This window comes from Syzygium oleosum, unplaced genomic scaffold (genome assembly GCF_021117445.2).
Source record: "Syzygium oleosum isolate NSW1041296 unplaced genomic scaffold, Sole_v2.1 Sole_v2.07, whole genome shotgun sequence".
Taxonomy (NCBI): Eukaryota; Viridiplantae; Streptophyta; class Magnoliopsida; order Myrtales; family Myrtaceae; genus Syzygium; species Syzygium oleosum.
In genome coordinates, this window is record NW_026607491.1 from 4,206,562 (window position 1) to 4,226,557 (window position 19,996).

General features: G+C 39.6%; 2 protein-coding genes across 2 annotated transcripts; one reads left to right on the forward strand and one right to left on the reverse strand.

Annotated features, from left to right (window-relative positions):
- Positions 1-4,366: 4,366 nt before the first annotated feature.
- LOC115676867 (uncharacterized) lies at positions 4,367-5,135 on the reverse strand. Its single transcript, XM_030599891.2, has one exon. The coding sequence runs from the start codon at positions 5,073-5,075 to the stop codon at positions 4,485-4,487; it is 591 nt and encodes a 196-aa protein (XP_030455751.1). The 5' UTR covers positions 5,076-5,135; the 3' UTR covers positions 4,367-4,484.
- Positions 5,136-17,854: 12,719 nt separating this feature from the next.
- Positions 17,855-18,463, forward strand: LOC130138608 (beta-D-glucosyl crocetin beta-1,6-glucosyltransferase-like). Its single transcript, XM_056313103.1, has one exon. The coding sequence runs from the start codon at positions 17,855-17,857 to the stop codon at positions 18,461-18,463; it is 609 nt and encodes a 202-aa protein (XP_056169078.1).
- Positions 18,464-19,996: the final 1,533 nt, after the last annotated feature.

Below are 19,996 nucleotides of genomic sequence, written 5' to 3' on the forward strand. Positions count from 1 at the left end.
ATGAAGGAAGGGATAGTGAGACACCGTACTAGTGCCAGTGAACCACAACAGGTTGCAGAGTTGATGAGCAAAATGTTACTAGAAATGGCCCATAAAATGCTCTCTAGTGTTGGTATGGTTAGGAGATTCTTGGCAAATGCGCTTAGTTCGACAAGCTACTAGATGAATAAATCCCCATCGACTGCAATTAGATGTTAGATTCCCAAAGAAGTGTGGTCATGTAACTTTGCTGATTATTCAGTTCTTAGAATATTTGGTTGCCTATGTTATGTTCGAGTGAGCGATGGTAAGTTCGATGGGAGGGCAAGAAAGTGCATGTTTGAGTTTAAGCACAAGGTGAGCGGGGTTATCGGTTGTGGTGCCCAGAATTAAATTCACCTATTATCAGCAAAGAAGTTACATTTGACGAGTTTTCAATACTTCTTCGTAGGAGTGTTTCTGGCGGTGTTTATACGGATCTAGATGATGTTAAGCTTGAAGTGAAGTTGCAACTAGAAACTCCTGAGGTATTGGGTACTAGCGGAGTAATCGACATAAATAATGCTTGTAGGAGGTGGAGCCTGAAGAGCCAATAGTTATTCTAAATGCTGAGTTTAACAAGATGCGTTGACAGATATGTTTGCAACAGTGGTTTTACTTTATATATGGTAAAGAAGGTTGTGTCGAAAAATCCTTTTAGAGTAGTTAAATGTGCAAGTGGAGTTTATGTTTTGATGAGGTCCACGGTTATGGCGACGTTCAAGTGAGACTTGGGCTTAGAAGATATCTGTAGCCATTGAGCCCATTTGGGACTGTGCGAGAGCCAGCGAAGTGATTGTGACTTGGCTCAAACATCATATCAAGGTGGATATTATTATAATATGTCTTAAGCTTGAGCCTATTGAGCGAACTCGACCTGAATTAAATTGTGTATAAGGACAAAAGTCAAAAGCTAAAATCTTGCAGTTCCAAAAATTGATTCCGTGTTGCAGTCGACTGTGATTTCTACACGGTGGAGTCCAAAGATGTGTTGGATTTTGACCTTGAAAGAGGACCATAAAGGGAAAGTCTACTGTCAAAGAAAAAGAAGAATTAAAAGATATGAAAATCTTTTAATTCTTACTGGATTGGGTCATATGGGCAGAGTGCATATATATTGAACTATGCAGTTGTGGGTTGTTCTTTTTCTGGACACAAAGATGTTGAAGCGCCGTTTCATCGAGTGCTTGGCAGGGGTTTTATCTCCGTGGGTTTTATTCGTGAAATTACACAAAAAATTCAAGTGTTGAAGCTAGTTAAATCTTGTGGTAAGATTTGTTAATTCATTAGCGAGATTGGGATATTATTTCTTGAGGAATTATTGATCTAAATATTGTATAAGTTTTTTTGGTGTAATTAGGGGCTGGGAAATACTGAGAGTATTTGAGTGACTTAAGTTTGATTGTAATCTCCGTTGTATCGTTTAATCTATAGTGAAATTTTTTGCTGCTCTCCTCATAAACATAGGTCACATCGACTGAACCAAGTAAATCTAGGGTCCGATTTATTTTTTTTATTTTGTCTATTTTATTATTAAATCGCTTGCTTCCACAACAAATAGCCATAAGGGGACCGAGCTCAGCCGACACTTTGATTTTTGCTTTCCCGTTTTGGCAGCTTAAACAGTGTGAGTATCCGCAGATTTGAGCATGCGGCCTTAGATTTGAGGTCATGGAGCTCTTGTATGACCTTAAAAGGTGATGGTGGCGATGATCTCCATTGGAGGTCGACTAGAGTGAGCAAGAGTCGAAGGTGGTGGTGGAGAGCGGAAGGTGACAGAGTTGAGCTGGGGCGGCGATGAAGTAATGATGGTGGGTTTTGGTAGAGGCTAAAAATTGCGTCAATGACCAAAGAGAGAAAGGACTCATGAGTTAGGCGCGGTTAGTGGCGATGATGGAACCTGGTGTAGGGCCGTGGTGGTGGCGCTAAGCACGAGTGTGTCGACGGTGGCATCCATCTTGAGCAGTAGTGGAGATGGTGTACTTAATTGCTCGATCTAAAAGTATCATAACTCAATTACAATTTTAAGTATAAGTTTTTAGAATTTTGTTGCACTTACCTCTTTCCTGTTTTCAATTATCTCTTTGATGTGGTTATGTGTACATTAGGTGTTTCAGATGTAAGACTTGACTTACATGCAATAAAATTGCTAGTACGTACGTACGTACATGCATACATTAGACCATATTGTAAATACTTGATGTGAGTACTATTAGCACACACCTCAAAGTGCTTGTGTAATTACTTGCTGGGAAAATTGTTAAAAAAGTCATAAACTTATTGCCGTTGACCCTTGTGCCAATTCAATATGAGAGCACGTCGACACAATTCTCTCGGATGACAAACACACCTAAATTGTTTGATTTGTCTAACAAATGTTAGTTCTAGTAACTTTCTCCTACAAAAATTGATTTATTCATCACATTTCATATAAATAACACAGAGGACGCATTTTACAATGTTTTAGGTGAATGTACCATTCCAAATGCACTATTTTATAGATCATTTAATTATTTATTTGTAGTTATCAAGCATTTTTCACTTCCATTAACAAGATAGTCTTCATATTCTTCGGCCTCCTGATGTGAGCCGGTGACTACAGCTTCTTTTGAACCCAAGCAACGTTCTTGAAAATCTTGGGCCAGCAAGAAAACAAGACGGGATTGACGAATAAAGAACTTGCTCGAAATGGGCTCCTGGTGAAGCCCGTGGCAACAGAGATTCGTTAAAAAAAACATGTTGACATGGTCACATAGCACGTACCTAAATCATAATCCCAGAAGATAATAGTTCAGGTAAAGCAATAATTAACTATTTGATATTGTAAGTTGTAACTTATGTCGCTTGTGCGATTGGACCATCAAAAGTTTAAGCCAGGTAGAGCACGACCCCCCCACACACACATATACATATAAAGTTTAATAAAAAAATCCAGTAGTCAAGCGATGTGAGATATATATATATATAGGTTATGGTTAGGTGGCGTCCGAGCCAACTTTTGTATACTTCGATTAGTCTACTTTCTCTAACGATTTTAAGGACACATTCTCGCACATTGGTCTGGTGCGTTCTGAGTTTTATTCTGGAGATTGATCAATGTAGATGGCCGCAAAACCTACCCCATATAGAAGATATGCCCGACTGACCAGATTGAAGGTTTTACACGTGATTGCCAAGGAATTTCCAAGAGAATTTTTTACCAGGAGACGGACGTCTAGCTGAACGTTTGAATTTGGAGGCATACAAGAAGACCAAATGATGAGCAGCACAGTGTCTGTCGACAAGTGCTTGAAACCAAGAAACCGAAGCAATTTTATAGAGTTCTTAACTCTATCTCTATAATGCTGCTTCATAGTAGATTAAGAACTTATGCAAAGACTTAGCACGAGTATCAAACATTTTAAATACACGAGAGAAGTGATTGTACTTAGAAAGTGTGAGAAGGGCTCTTTATAAGCACTTGGGAGGTGTACTTTATAATTTGAGGAATGTGTCTATTGTGTCATGCGTACAAGGTGTAAGAACAACGATTAGAGGGTTAAAATAATTTTGTTCTCTATAACGGGGTAGTTTAAGAAGATGTAGATCCTTGCGCGCAGGAGTTTTTGTACTCAAAACGTAGCGGCAATTGCATTCTGAACTAAATTAGTGGATCTCGGCTTATTCGGGCCATTAGAGTTGGAAGAGAGGAGTAGGCATATATAAATCGAACCTTCATAAATCTCGTTTGCATTCTCTCTTTCCCTAAAGTCTTTATCGCTGCCGCCATTTATGTTGTTAGTCACTTGAGTGTAGAAGCAAAATTTCTTTGAAAAAAAGATCGGTTATAGATAAATAAGTTTGAGTTTACTCGAAAAACCAACTCACCCTCTTAGATTGTTTATTTGGACCTACGAAATTTAACTCGGAATTGCTCAATAACTCACCAAGAATTTGGCCAACCGTTATGGCAGGTTCAGACAAATAAACATTTGCTTGTGGGACAAGACATCAGCATCCATGTGGTGTAAGCATTACATGAAAGACTTTCTTCACTAACAGGGTCGATGATTTGACCCTTTAATTTGGCTGCCTCTAATTTCGTGTCGAATCCACCTCGTAAAGGCTTACAATTCTTTCTAAGCTCCAATGAAATGCTGTTCTATAAGTCGTACTTGTTTATCCTTCCATGTCATAAAATGCACTCCCCGTGGTCATTTGATTGGCATGATGACAATTCACGATAACAGCACGTTTTCGTGCAGAAACGTATCGCAACTGGTAAAGGAAGGAATTAATCGTCGATTTTATTATCATAACATTTTTTTTTCACTTTTTTAATTGAAAGAATAAAAAATAAGGCTTTTTTACAGTGAATATTCAACCGAGATGCCAAAAACATCTTTTTGTCTGAAAAAATTTCTTGCAACCCAACAATACATGTCCAAATAAAATCTTCTTCATCAATTCAACAAAAAATGAAAAAATCACTTGGATTTGGATCCACCAGAAGGCTTTGTCCCACCCTTTCCTCCTTGCCCACCACCTTGACCGCCGCCGCCAGCTGGAGGTGGATCATCGTCATCTAAATCCACCGTCCTCACTTTGAACCTCTCAAGCTTCAAGGGCAAATCACCGCCTCCAATATCTCTGGAAGTTGTTCTCGGCGATCCGACGCTCAGACTCCGCCTCAATCTATCTCCCGGTCTTTCCTTCTCCTCTCGAAACAAAAAATCCTCGAGCCTCTCCGAGAACTCGGCGAACTCGTCGTGAAGCTTTGGAAACAGCTTCTTGAACAAGTCCCTCCTCCGAACGTATAGTTCTCTGAAAAACTCCAACACAACTAGCAACTGCGGATCGACGGATTTTCCGGCCTTTGGTCGATACTTGAAATTGTCATATCCACCACCCTTATTGTTGATGCATTTCCTTCCATGAAGGCCGCTCTCGAGGAGGGAGGAATCATCGAACGTGCGAGGAAACGACGAATCTCCAGTGCTTGACGATTCAGCCTCGTCGATGATCTGTGCGTCATTGGGCTTCATCTGCCACGGCATGCGGTGGCGATCCATCGACATGGTGATATATGTGATGAAGGAGGAAAGTATATAAGAAGCTAAATGGAGGGTGTTGGTATAGGATGTGAATAGAAAGTTTATGTCTTTAGGTTGAGTTAGGGATGGGTTGGCTTGGCTTTTATATATATGGTATGTATTTTTAAAATGTTTGGTGGCTTGGGGAATAATTAAGGATCAAAGTATAAGATAGTGAAGGCACGACTTGGTCATTTATTCAACTAAGCTACGCGTTGCTGAGTCGCACGTTTATTTTGTTCTCGTTTCCATAATGCCAACTAGGAAAGGTGAGGGTTGACCAACTTCAAAAGATGCTAATGCACCAAAGCCAATCATGAGACCAATTTGGTTCGAAAGATTTAGAGAAACGTAGCTGTAAGGCAGGCGTTGGAAGAATCGAGGAAATCACATAGGAATCAACAAGAAGAAATCATTCCAAAATCCATTTCTTCATTACTTTCTCATTTAACAGGATAAAAGTTCATAAATATTTGCATACTCAAACCTGTGTCGACATTTACAGTATCCATTTGCTTTAAAAACGTAAAAATTTGAGTCACGATAAGAAAGAATAAGATCCTCTAAATTCATAGGGTAAATTTATCCCTGAGAAGTTGACACCTCATCACAAGTACAATGGATGGTCCATACGTATTTCCCATTTTTTTTTTCTCTTTTCTCCTGTCACTTTTACCCCACTCTCTCTCTCTTCTCTCTGTTCGTTGCCATGTCGTGGTTCACCACCGAGCCGCTCGACCCACCTCCCCTCATGTCATGTCAAGGCCACCACCAACACCTTGCACTTAGCCCTCATCTCTCTCCGTCTAGTTGTCGTTAGACTCCGTCACTCTCCCCAGCTTTGGCCCTCACTACGGCGAAGGTTGTTGGACTCGGACGAACCAAATCAGAGGTCTCCTGAGGCAGGCAATGTCCAACCCCCGGAAATTTGCGCGGTGGCAAATCATTTTGGGTTTTGCTAGTATAATAGTTTTGGCCACTATGAAAGTAAAAACATATTATGAGCAATAAATTCTTGAAGGAATAGACCCCACAACAATTTATAATTATTTAATATTTATTTTTTTGTAATCTAGGATATGCTGTTAATCTCACAGTATATTAAAGACTATCTCTTGATCATTTCTCAATCATTTTTAGGTTGTTTTATCCACCTTGTCCTCCATGGATGAGAGCACTCACATGCCCTCTTGAAAAAGCCAAATTTTTATCACATAGAGTATTACGTTGGACCTGCCATAAATTTAGAGAAATTATAGCAGGTAAGAGCGTGCCACCATAATCTAAACAAATAATGCAGATTCATCATGAAAAATGAACTTGCTCATAAATTCATCCGTGTGAATACGATGTGTCACTGAAACTCATCCACGCACTATATTGAAAGAATCACAAATACATAAAGATCACATCATATATTAGTATGAATAAAGATTAATATAAATACCAAGAAAGAAAACATGAGGCGGTGGCCATAGAAAATCAGGAACCATGGCCTGAAGCATGCAAGTAAATTGCATAGATAAGCATGAAGAAAAAAATACCACTTATTGCATGGATATGCATGAAAAAACAAATTAATCCATGAACTCGATCTGAAATTGAAAACAAGAAAAAAAAAGAGGAAAAGAATTGGTCAATGAGAACATTCCTTTCTTTGCCTAACAAACAACGACTAAACACTAGATTTCCGCATGTAACATCTGTTAACACTTTAGATAAATCAAACGAGGCGTCTTGACTAATTATGGAAAAAGCTTAATATATAGAAAAAAAGAGTTCTTAAACGTGGGTGTACTTTTTTTTTGGGTCAAAAAACGCGGGTGTACTTGCATTCTTGAATCTATTGCAAATTTGTGTAAAATTAGATGAAAATTAGATGGGACATTACATTATAATGTAAATCATAGTAATGATATGAACTCATAAATAGAATCGTGCACGGTCGATTCGCGCAGTTCCAATCAAGATAACATATTCCAGATTGTCAGTAAATCAACTCATGGGGTAGAAAATTTCATGTGCATAGTATGAGCCTATCTACTAGTTTTGTCTAGATTGTATGGCAAGGCCTATACAAAACTTTTATATAAAGAGGGATCTCACGCAACATCTATCTTGTGAAGGATGGATTGGTATTACAGACTTGTGAAGTTATATTTCACTCACGAAGAGGATTGCTTGCAAGTTCAAACTTTCTAAGGCGGTCTTCGGTTGGACACTCGTGGCGGAAGTGTTAGCCCCCACGTCTTCCCTTTCGATGAAAGGCCTTGGTGAGGGAGTCTTCTTTTGGGCCCATCTTATCCAGAGAAGCTGCCCCCGTTTCCATCATTTTCTATTCTGATTTTTTGGAGTCATTGCGTGCTTAAATATTAGAGATTCGATCTCATCATCTAACAATAATACCTCGTTTCGTCATTAAACATCTTACATAAACAATGGACTAGCTAGTAGTCTTAAGAGATTTTTCTTTGTTATAATCCGAGGCACGAATATAGAAATCTAATTACTTGGAGGCCCGTGAAACACCCTGCAAACCTCATTAACAAGTTAAGGTTAAGCTTTCAGCTTGTGCAGGTGACCCAAATTCAGGATAGTTTGCATGCATTTACAGTACGTTTGTTTCACGGAAAATGTAACGTTTTTGGAAAATGTTTTCCGGAAAATCATTTTCTAGGAAAATAGTTAGTTTTCCTTTGTTTGGTGATATGTGATCGAAAACATTTTCTAGTGTTTGGATCTCATTTGAAAAATGTTTGGAAAATGATTTCAATTGCATGATTTTATCTCAAACAAATTTTTTTTTTCGATTTTTTAAATATTTTTATTTTTAAAAATAAGAAAAGAAAAGAAAGAAAAAAATAAAATATTAAAAAATTAAAGTGAAGCAATTCTGGAAAGTGTTTCACCTTCTTAGATTAGGAAATTCACTTTCCTAATTTTATACATGAATATTTTCCTTGATCGGAAAGTGTTTTCGGTTGACTAATCATTTTCCGTGAACCAAACGAGTAAAATTCCGGAAAACGGATTATCGGAAAACACTTTCCCTGAAACAAACGCACCCTTAGTGGGATTTAAACCGACAATCTCCAATTCTTGAGTTGGAAATCTTCCAATTCTTCAATCAATTGTGCCAACTTGAGAATTTGTTTTTTCGGAGGTTTAGGTAATACTTTGGTTCTTGCCAATTTTCACATGACGAATTTTGCTTGTTCCTGCCTAAACAGTCCACCGATTGCCTATTAACATCAAAATTTGAATTTTTTATACTTAATGTTATGAACATGCCGCGTGAATATAACAGTATCCTAACTTTGTATCGGTTCATAAAATTTGCATGACATTTACTATTCTACAACTATTTATGATTCGCGACCTCAAATGATTGGTGAGTGACCTAAAATAGGAGGTCCACTGAGGTCGCAACCTCCAGGTGCTTCACCACAGAGATTGCGGCCGCCTCTCATGGAGGAGCAATACTTGCATTATTGTGGTGCCAATGAACCCAATTAATCCTAACCGTTGGATCTTTGATATTCACGTGAAGCCCACATGATTGATCGAATTAGATCTACTGGGCTCATGTGCACCGGGATCAATTGATAGTTATGCCTGTCAAGGCCTCAAGCAACTTCTGAGGCCTTGACCTCTTTCCTATTTCGTGCTCTTGCGTAGAGAGATATATGAATATATAATTGTTCTCAATCCTAATCCCATATGCATTTCATGTGTCAGATCACAAGAGAGATGAATATCTAAATGTTCCTAATCCTAATCCCATATTCTTCCTCATGCGTCGTATCACGATAGGCGTCAATTTTGTTCACGTCTACATCACACTCTAGCAAATTTCACGTTGAAATCTACAAGATTTTTCCACGAATACAAAACCTCATTAATATATATTTGATGAGTGTTTCTAGTGAATCCAGAAACAGTTTCGCGAAAGATGAAAGTTTCTAAATATCATATCACCGCATGTATTTGATACAGACCGTAGTAAGTACTGCAAAAGACAAAGATATGAATTTTTTTTTACTTATCTATCATTTCAGGTTCTTTAGATGTTTAGTTGTCTATTAAAATATTATTCACGATACAACTTCATCGAACTCCAAAAATACAACACGGATTTACCACTAGTAAACCATTGTTTTGATTATAAAAGGTGGTGGGGGCACAAATGCATAATGTGGGTATGTCCCGGTCAACGATATTAATCCACAGATTGAATAAAACACGGGGCAAGAAATTTCGGTAAAACAAAAAAACTTATCATTACAATGTCTCTGTTGGCGCATGTCATTAAAAGGCTCCATCTTGATTTTCGTTTAGATCTCGGAATCACAGGAATGTAAAACTTTCAGAGGTTATTCATAGTCCCTAGAGAAGACAAAGATATAAGGGGAATTTATGAGAGCAGGGTCTGCGAGCATTGACACGTTAAAATAAGAAATGTATCCGTAGAGTCCGTTGTCACTGCAATGCAAACGAACATGTCATGGAGGCCTTTGTCGAAGTTTCGGCTCTCTGTTTTTTAGTGAGGTAACCTCTTAAATCATCCACCAAGGATCCAAGAGATGACCCTGATTAAGATTAAGACTTATCACAAGAATGTCGCCGTCAATAGAATCAACCGGAAGCATCTCCTTCTACCCCTACTTCTCTAATTTGCTTTTGTCTGGTATCTACTTGTCAAAGCCGAAGAAAAGAACATCTTCTAGTCACTTCTTCCTGCCACGCCACCAACTTGTCCTAAAATCGCCTCCCTAGCATGCCACGTCGCAGCCTTCTGTCCTAGTTAGCTCTCTCTGTGCCGGCGCTATATATGCCCCACCGCCACAGTGACAGGCGGTGCAAAGTTGGATCCTCAAAGAGAGAAGTGAGAGCTGGAGGAGAGAGATCATGAGTAGAGAGTGTTGGATTTTATTACGGCTCACGCGATTAATGGCCCGGCCTATATGTGATTTAAGTTTAATAATTATTATGTGCTAAATTCCTATTGGTTAACAGAAAGGCGTATTCTAATTACTATACACCCTGACAGATGGTGTGACTATAAAAAATCCAATTAGAAACTGATCCTCTCTCAACCCTAGAATAGAACGACGGTTTCTTTTCCATCAAGAACGTCAGAAAGCGAAAGGGGGTCAAGAGAGAGAAACCGATTTCTTCAAAGATTTCTTATCTACAATTGATTTCTTCACAAGGAATCATCATGGATCAAGGTATGTCTCTCGTCTTGTGAAAATCACATTGTTCTAAGATTTTGGGAATTATGTCTTGTGCAAATATTAGGATTTGATTTGCAAGAACTGTTTCAGTTTACATGTGGTATCATAGCATGGTTTGAGAACTGGTGATTTTCCATTGATTGTTTGATTTACATGAACGAGTCATAAGTCGCACCGTCATGAGAAACAAAAGCCCTAAGTTAGTTCGGCATTATGGTTATCATCGGACGTGAATTACACGGCGTAAGTTGTGGTAATTAGGATTTGCGTTTTGACGGAATTTTGCTTGATCCGGGGAAATTTCTTTGCCGTTTGCGCTGATTCTTGGATCTATGCGGTCGTGCCGGCATGATGTCAAAAACCCATTAATTATTTTGGTCTAACGTGGGTTGTCGGAAGGAGAACCGGGCGGCGGAACGGTGGAAGGCGCGGCGGAGACGACAAAATCGGTAATAGGCGCGTTGAAGAGGTCAGGCGCATTCAGCCACGCGCCCACGCGAAGGGCAGGCGCGTGCAGCCACGCGCCCGCATCAGCGGCAGGCGTGTGTGTACACGCGCCAGCGTGCAGCGCAAGGCGTGTGCGCCGCACGCGCCAGCATGAAGGAACGGGCGCGTGTCACACACGCCCCGTACCGATTCCAGTTTAATTGCTGTTCTGCCCTTCCCGTGTGATTTTCCGATTTTGGCCCTTTCCGCATTGAAAAATTCCTATTTTGTCCTTGCCGCATGAATTTTTACTATTTTGCCCTTAGATGCAATCATATGAATGTTTTATCCGTAAAATTAAATGTCCAGTGATCCGTATATAATTTTTTGCTTGATTAGAGATTAACCACAGCAACTCTAATTATCTTATATTATATACATTAAGAAGTTTTGGATCACATATAGTAAACGGACATTAATTGTATTTCATTCAATTGAAATAATTATTGTTATGATTATTTAATTTGATATCTATATTATGTATAATTCGTTAGTCACCAAAGTGGCCGAATTAGAAAGTTTCTCATAGACGTCAAATTAAATAAAATTCAATTACCCATGTTATGTGATGCTACTAATGACATGACATGATGTTATGTATATTGTTTATTATGGGTAATTTGAAGTTCATTGATTATAAAATATTTAAGGATCACCCAAAGGTTGATCGGTTAATTTTATAATCATGAACATAATAGTGGTTAATTAGTATACTTGGTTAGATATGTTTAGCATATCCAAAGATAGCAAACGTGTCTAATTGGAGTATATATAATTATCAATTATGTGAACTTAAATTTAAGCATCAATTATGTCTTATGATTGTACATTGTTGTATCACCCAAAGGAGAACTTCGATGTACAGTTAATGTTATATGTTTAAGTTATGACTCAAAGCATTAATATGTGAGCATTCGATGAATTTTGTAGCATCTGTTTCTGTTTCTCTTCATTCACAAGCTTCGTCTATTATGAAGTTCAATGGGCTTAACTTTTCTGAATGGAGTGAACAAGTCAAGTTTCACCTAGGTGTTCTTGATCTTGATTTGGCACTCATGATGACAAGTCTGCTGTTTTTACTGCTTCTAGCAGCACTGAAGAAAGGCCTTTCCATAAGGCTTGGGAAAGATCAAACGGATTGAGCTTAATGTTCATGCGGATGACAGTAGCAAACAACATTAAGTTAACCATTCCTAAAACTAACAATGCGAAGGAATTTATGAAGTTAGTGGAAAATCGTTCTCAGTCTGATTCTGCTGATAAGTCAGTTGTTGGGACATTAATGGGTACATTAACCACCATGAAGTTCGATGGTTCTTGTACCATGCGTGAGCATGTCACTGAAATGGCAAATATAGTAGCAAGATTGAGTTCAATGGGAATGAAAGTGGATGAAAGTTTCCTTGTGCAGTTTATCATAAATTCCTTGCCTCCTGAGTATGGTCCATTCCAAATAAATTATAATACTATAAAGGATAAATAGAATGTGACTGAACTGCAAAGTATGCTCATTCAAGAGGAAGCAAGGCTTAAGAAGCAAGGAATCCACTCTGTCAACCTCATGGGTCATCCAGGAGCTAAATAAAAACCAGGAAGGAAGATGGAAAGTGCAATAAAGGACCGCTAAAGATTAATGAGTCATCTGCCCAAATCCATAAGAAGGAACAAAAGAATGATAAATGTCATTTCTGCAAAAACCTGGACACTATCAGAAAGACTGCCTGAAACGTAAGGCATGGTTCGAAAAGAAAGGTAAGCCTAGTGCTTTTGTATATTTCGAATCATACTTGGCAAAAATTCCTTATAATACTTGGTGGATTGATTCTGGTTGTACTACTCATGTTTCGAATACGATGTAAGGATTCCTTACGACCCAAATCATAAGTCCAAATGAAAAGCTTATTTTCATGGGGAATAGAGTCAAAGCTCCAGTTGAAGCCATTGGAACGTATCATTTGATTTTGGACACTGGACATCATTTAGATCTTTTTCCAACTTTTTATATTCCTTAAGTTTCTCGAAATTTAGTTTCATTATCGAAACTTGATATAGTTGGATATTCTTTTAAGTTTGGAAATGGATGTTTCAGTTTAGTTAAACATAATCATTTTATTGGTTCTGGTGTGCTTTGTGATGGTTTGTAGAAATTAAAACTTGATAATTCATTTGCTGAGACTCTATTGACCCTGCATCATAATGTTGGTTCGAAACGTGGCTTAGTGGATGAAAGTTCAGCTTACTTATGGCATAAATGTTTGGGTCACATATCCAAAGAAAGAATACAAAGATTAGTAAAGAATGAAATTCTTCATGATTTGGATTTTACTGATCTTGGTATTTGTGTGGATTGTATTAAAGGAAAACACACAAAACACACAGTTAAGAAAGCAGCCACAAGAAGCACATAGCTCCTTGAAGTAATACACACTGATATATGTGGACCTTTTGATGTTTCATTGTTTGGTGGAGAAAAGTACTTTATCACTTTTATTGATGATTTTTCACGTTATGGTTATATATATCTGTTGCATGAAAAATCTCAATCGATAGACACATTGGAGGTGTTTATCAATGAAGTTGAAAGACAGCTAGACAGAAAGGTGAAAATTGTCAGATTTGACAGAGGTGGTGAGTATTATGGAAGGTATGAAGAAACTGAACAATGCCCTGGTCCATTTGCTAAATTCCTTGAAAGACGTGGCATTTGTACTCAATACACTATGCCAGGAACACCGCAACAAAATGGTGTTGCAGAAAGGCGTAACCTTACATTAATGGATATGGTTAGGAGTTTGTTAAGTAATTGTTCTGTACTCTTATCATTGTGGATGCATGCTTTGAAAACCGCAATGTATTTATTAAATAGGGTTCCTAGTAAGGCAGTTCCAAAGACTCCTTTTGAACTATGGACAGGAAGGAAACCCAATTTGAGGCACCTGCATGTTTGGGGTTGCCCAGCGGAAGTAAGGATATTCTCATCATATCTCATTCACATTCCTCGCCAGTGACCCGCGTACATGTACACGCCTCAGGTACACTGCGACCTCTTTTCATATCACTTCCGGGCCCGCGTAAACGTACACGCCTCAGGCTCAACACCTACCACCTACCGCGTAACCCGCGTTGAAGTACACACCTCAGGCTAGCAGTCTTCCGATAATACCGGGCATCGTCCCGCGTAAACGTACACGCCTCAGGACGGCACAATTTTCCACAATCACATGTCATGCCACATTTCCTTCTCACACAGGCACATGCTCAACATGTATTTACCAAACACAACTGGCCAATCACACGTGGCCCGTGCACGCATCAATTACACACAACCCATGCTGACTCAGCATTCAACACGGCCAATTTTAATAATTAAAATAATCTGGCCCACACGTGCACCCAACAAACATAATTAACTCAACCAATCGCACAATTACACATTTAATTCCACCATCCCAACTCAATTATATTCCAAACGCACAATAAACACAGAAATTGCTATTTTTCTCTAACCAAACGACGTCAAATCGATTTTGGTCCTTCACGGGACTTTCTCGCCATAAATTCTCGGTTCTAAAAATCCAACTTGCGTCCCGATCGGCCCATCACGGCCCCATGAACAGTAGCCCACAGCCACTGTTATTTTCAAATTTCCAATAAATATTGCCCAAATTAAATCCTACGGCCCGCCACAAAATTTCTACTCCCAATTCATGTAATTCCGCACCTAACTTTTACCAGATTTCGCCCAAAAATCGCCCGTCGATACCCGACGTCCTAAATTGGGTTTAGAGCGCGACTTACCCGCGTTCTAGGCTATCGCGGCTAGAACGGAAAGCGGCGGCACTTAATCGGGAACGGCGGCGACGACGTACGGCTCCCGGGTGGCGGCAATCGGCTTGGGTGGCGACGGCGCGGCTTGGGCGGTAGCTGGTGAGGCTTACGGCCAAAGGGAGGACCGAAAAGGAAGAGAGAGAGAACGGCGGGATGGGGGCGGCGTGGGGGGTGCGAGGCGGTGGGGCGGTGGTGCGGCGCGGCACGGCGGCGATTTGAGCGGCGGCGCGGCGGTGATCGGCAAAGAGAGAGAGAGAGAGAGAGAGAGAGAGAGAGAGAGAGAGAGAGAGAGAGAGAGAGAGAGAGAGTATACGGTGGAGGGGGAGGAGCTCACGGCAAGGGGAGAAATTTCAAGGGGAAAGGGGGAAAAGAAGAGAGAGGAGAGAGAGAAAGGGGGGTCAAGGGCTACTTATCCAATTTTGACCATATTTTGGCAATTTACCAAAATACCCTTGTCCTTTAAAACATGCCCTTTGATAGTTCTCAAGGGTAAAATGGTCCGATTCTCCGATTCTCATCAAAATCAAGTTTTTCTTAAGGATTCGGGCACAACAAAAATTGCATGTTACAACCGCAACGTCGTCCTAACGTCCCGTTGTGACTTCCAAATTTTCCGGTGTCCGATTGGGCTGAATTAAATAATTCAATTCTATTAAACGTAACTCGAGCGTTTCTCAAACTAACGGGCGGCTTGCTGGGGAAATTCGCTTATTCGACCCGTGACTGACACTAAATCGAGTCACGTGCAATTTATTCAGACCGTCACGACTTCGGTTGTCAATAAAATCGCGAGGATCAATTACTAGATCCGCGGGGCACGATCATTCGGTATAGGTTCAGGATCGTTCGTCAATTCATTTCGTGCTCCAGCGGTATCACCCGCGATCCACTACTGTGACAGTGGCGAATTGACCCCTGACTATCCTTAGATCGGCCAACAGTGGCTCAAAATATCACCTCGACGATTTAATGGTCGAAAGTCAATTCACGATCGAATTTTATTTAGTCGTACGAATTTAATTTCCCGATTAGCCTTTCCCTAATGGTTAGCATCCCAGGAATGATCGATTCCGAGCGAGAACTAACTACGAGTTCATTCATAAAACTCAGTATTTTACAAATCCCAAATGGACTATTTTTCAGGATGTCACAGCCTATATCCCCTTATATCTGACTTCATCCAGTCTTAGGCAGGCACCTTCTATCCTGAATTTTATCTTGATTACTAAACGTAGAGCGCGACTGTTATCACTTTCAGTGGCTTTGCTCGTACAAATTTGGGCTTGACGGTGAGGTCTCACCTTTGAGGTCTAGCTGTAATTCTAAGCTAGCGTCTTCCCATTCTCAGGCGGCTTGCTTAGTGCATCAATCAAGCTTGTGATGTTTTAGGTGAGTGGTGCCATATGGCCATGGCCGCCGTCGCCCCTCTCTCTCCCCCCTCGCTCGTCCCCATCTCTGTCTGCTCGTGTGCTCTGCTCTATCATCATGCGCTCGCGGTGGCCATGGCCAGTCAAGTTTTGTGCTAGTTGCAATCAAGAGCTTGGAGCTTGAGCGGCCATGACCGTCTCTCTCTCTCTCAAGTTTTCTTTATTCTTTGTTCTTTTTTTGCTTTTTCTTCTGTTTCTCTCTCTTTCTTTCAAATTTTCTTTTCCTTCTCATGTATGTTTTCTAATGTGGCTGTACACTTGGATGCCACCTTAGAGATCTAATGATGACTTGGATGATGATGATAGATTTGGGATTCAAATGAAAGTTGAGAATTTATTTTGACACAAAAAAAAAATTCAGGGTAGATTTGGGACTGGCCTAAATTTTGGGGTTTTTTAGGAAATTTGGCCGATTGTTTCTTGGGTGACTTGCATCGGTAGATCCGTCGTCTTCAACCCAACTACAGAATTTAAATAGCCATTTTTGAACTTTATTTTCTCACGTCTAAATTTTTAGAATTTTGATTGATTTTATTCAAATAAGGCAATAGTTATCAATTAGTTAGAATTTCCAAGTTTAATTATTTTAATTGTTTTTAGGTTTTCACTTATATCAATATACGTTATTTGCTGGATATAACTCAGATCTTGAAGATTGATTTTGAGAATAGTGTCGGGAGCATTCTCTAAATCACGGATGGGAACGTGTTGCGTTTTTATGCGTAATAGAATTTCTTTATCCTCATTTTTCGCCTATTTTCGCTGCGGGGAAAATTGTCCAAAAAGTTCTAAACCTATTGCATTTTTGCCAATTCAGTTCTAAACTATTCAATTTTGTCAATTCAGTCATAAACTTTTTACATCTGTATCAATTTAGTCCATTCAACCAATTTTGGCCGTCCGGCGTTGACATAGACACCGCCCGTCTGGCCAACGTTGATGTGGCAATTTTTTTAATATTTCAAAATTTTTTAGAAATTTTTTTATTAAATTTTTGTTTTTTTTTATTCCTTTTTTTCTTTCCTTCTTCCCTCTAGCCCGTCCAGCGACTGGCCAAAGAGAAGAAGGGCTGGAAAAAAATAGAGAAAAAAGGAAAAATAAAATAAATTCGAAAAAAAATATTTAAAAAAATTGCCATCAGTGTTGGTCAGACAGCTGGTGTCCACGTAAGTGTCGACCGGCTAAAATTGACCGGATGGAGTGAATTGGCATAAATGCAAAAAGTTTAGGATTGAATTGGCAAAATTGAAAGGTTTATAACTGAATTGATAAAAATGCAATAAATTTAAGATTTTTTGGACAATTTTTCCCTTAGCTGCGTCTTAAAATTCCAATTATCATTTTTTATAATTTCCCGTGTAACAGTAGTCTTCGGTCAATCACCTGCTGGTCTTGAGGCCTCGCTCTTCAAGAGGAGACGTAGGTTCGGCTAACGATAAATCAGATTTGTTTGTACCTATGGTTATACAATGCGTCATCCGTGATGACAAATCCACAGATGCCAAATTGGAGTCCAACTTCAACTTGGCTTTTCCCTTTGAACGAGAGGACAGATGGCACATGAAACCACACCTTCTAGACAACAGAGACAGAACTTGAAGCCGACGCTACACATTTTAAATCTATGTTTGAGGTCGAGGTTTCTCTTCATCATCCTGCACTGGCTTCTCTAGATCACTCAAATTCTCTTTCATGCGGTCTCTTGTGTTTTCTCTCCACTGATATGTAAACCCATTAGAGATGGATAACTAAGAGAGAAGAAACAAGAGAGAGACTTGAGATCAGGATGGACAATATGCAGAGACCCATCAAAGTTCTGATGTTGCCATGGCTTGCTCATGGCCACATATCACCGTTTTTAGAGCCAGCAAAGGGGCTTTCCAGGAGAAACTTCCACATTTACTTGTGTTCCACTCCTGTCAACCTAAGCTCCATCAAACCCAAAATTTCCGAGAAATATTCATCGTCCATTGGACTTATTGAGCTTCACCTCCCATCTCTGCCTAACCTCCCTCCCCATTATCACACAACCAAAGGCTTGCCTCCTCACCTCATGAACACCCTCAAAGTGGCTTTCGACATGGCGAGCCCCAGCTTCTCCAGTATCATCAAGAGCCTGGGCCCCGATTTGCTCATCCACGACTTTCTCCAACCGTGGGCGGTAGAAGCGGCGCAATCTCACAGCGTGCCATCAGTCGTCTTCTTTAGTGCTGGTGCGGGGGCCCTATCTTTTATGTTCCATGTGATCATGAATACTGGCAGTAAGTTCCCCTTCGAAGCAATTCATCTTCATGATTACGAGCGGACAAAACTCATCAAGTTGATAGACGACTCCGCAGGCCGCCTGAGCAACAAAGATAGGGCTTTACAAAGTGTTGAAAGATCCCTTTGTTGAGGAAAACTCCTATTGATTTTGAAGTTGACAAAACCTTCCATGATATTGTAAATCTGATACTTATTCTGAACTAATTTATTCCAGGTATGTATATTCTGGAAGCTCAGAAGGAAGTTATTCAGACTTTACAAGCTGGCAAATACCTTATTGAAGACCCACATAATCTTAGTTCTGAAGATTCAGACGAAGAAATTATTCAGAAGCAGACGCAGAAGTTCTTCAGATGCAGACGCAGAATTTCTTCAGACGCAGAATTCAGAACGAAACAAAACAGCTAGTGATCTGGTATGGATTTCACAGAAGGAAAGTTTTGATTGTTTCAATCTAAGGCTATAATTGATTGACAATCAAACACTACGACAAGTATGCATTACAACGGATAAAGCTCTACTTATGGAAACCAAGATTCTGATTGTATGGGCGACCAGAATCAGCGGGATTCAGAATCTGTCATCCAACGGCTACTCAATCCTTTCTATACAAATCTGTCCAAGGTGAAGATTGGTAGATGATCCTCTGAAAGCTGTCCAACGGCTAGTTTAGCAGTAGATGAGTATTTAAGGAGATCAACGAGCAACAGAAGGATATACAGAATCAAGAATTATCAAGTCCAAAGTCTGAGCATACTCCGATTATTTGTCTTGTCTTTCTGAGCTAAACATTAAGATCTTGAGGGACACTTTGTAAGAGTGATTGTGTGAGATAGAGAGTCCTATCATACACAAGAGTGATAACACTCAGAAGTTGTAATTCCTCTTGATTATATAGTGAAATCCAGTCGGTAGGCTGTAAGCATGGGAGAGTGGACGTAGGCTTGCTATAAGCCGAACCACTATAAACTTGTGTGCAGATTCTCTATCCCTTATCTCTTACTTTACATTCTGCACATCAAGAGCACCGTCTATACAATCTGTCTTGAATCTGAATTTTATTCAGACTCTTCTGTGATTTATTTTGTTTCCGCGTAAATTTATAAAAATTGTTTAAGATCACCTATTCACCCCTCCTCTAGGTGATCTTTGCTAGCTACATCAATTGGTATCAAAGCAGGTTGCTCATTTATTGAAGTGTTTTATTTCTGAGTTAACGATATACATGGCTAGCTTTAGTGCTCCAGGGCTCATTGAAGGACAGAGCAACAACAGACCACCATATTTCGATGGCAAGGAATATAGTGTCTGGAAGAATAAAATGAAGGTATTCATAAAGTCAATTGATCACATGCAATGGGATGTCATCATCAGAGGAGTCAATCCAAAATCTTCTGATTCAAAAGAAAAGGCAGATGCAAGCAAAGCAGCAGATCCTCCATTATCTCAAACTGAGATATCCAAAAGAGGAACCTTAGATTCCAAAGCAATTTATTCCTTATATTGTGCTTTATCTTCTGTTGAATATAAAAAAATTGCTGCTTGTGAATCAGCTAAGGAAATCTGGGATACTCTCCACACAACTTATGAAGGAACAGATCGAGCCAAGGAAACTCAAATCAATCTTTTGCTTGGTCAATATGAATCTTTCAAAATGATGCCT

What these genes read in the sequence shown, in the direction of transcription:
- LOC115676867 (XM_030599891.2), bottom strand. Translation starts at nt 5,075, where the DNA reads ATGTCGATGGATCGCCACCGCATGCCGTGGCAGATGAAGCCCAATGAC.
- LOC130138608 (XM_056313103.1), top strand. Translation starts at nt 17,855, where the DNA reads ATGGACAATATGCAGAGACCCATCAAAGTTCTGATGTTGCCATGGCTT.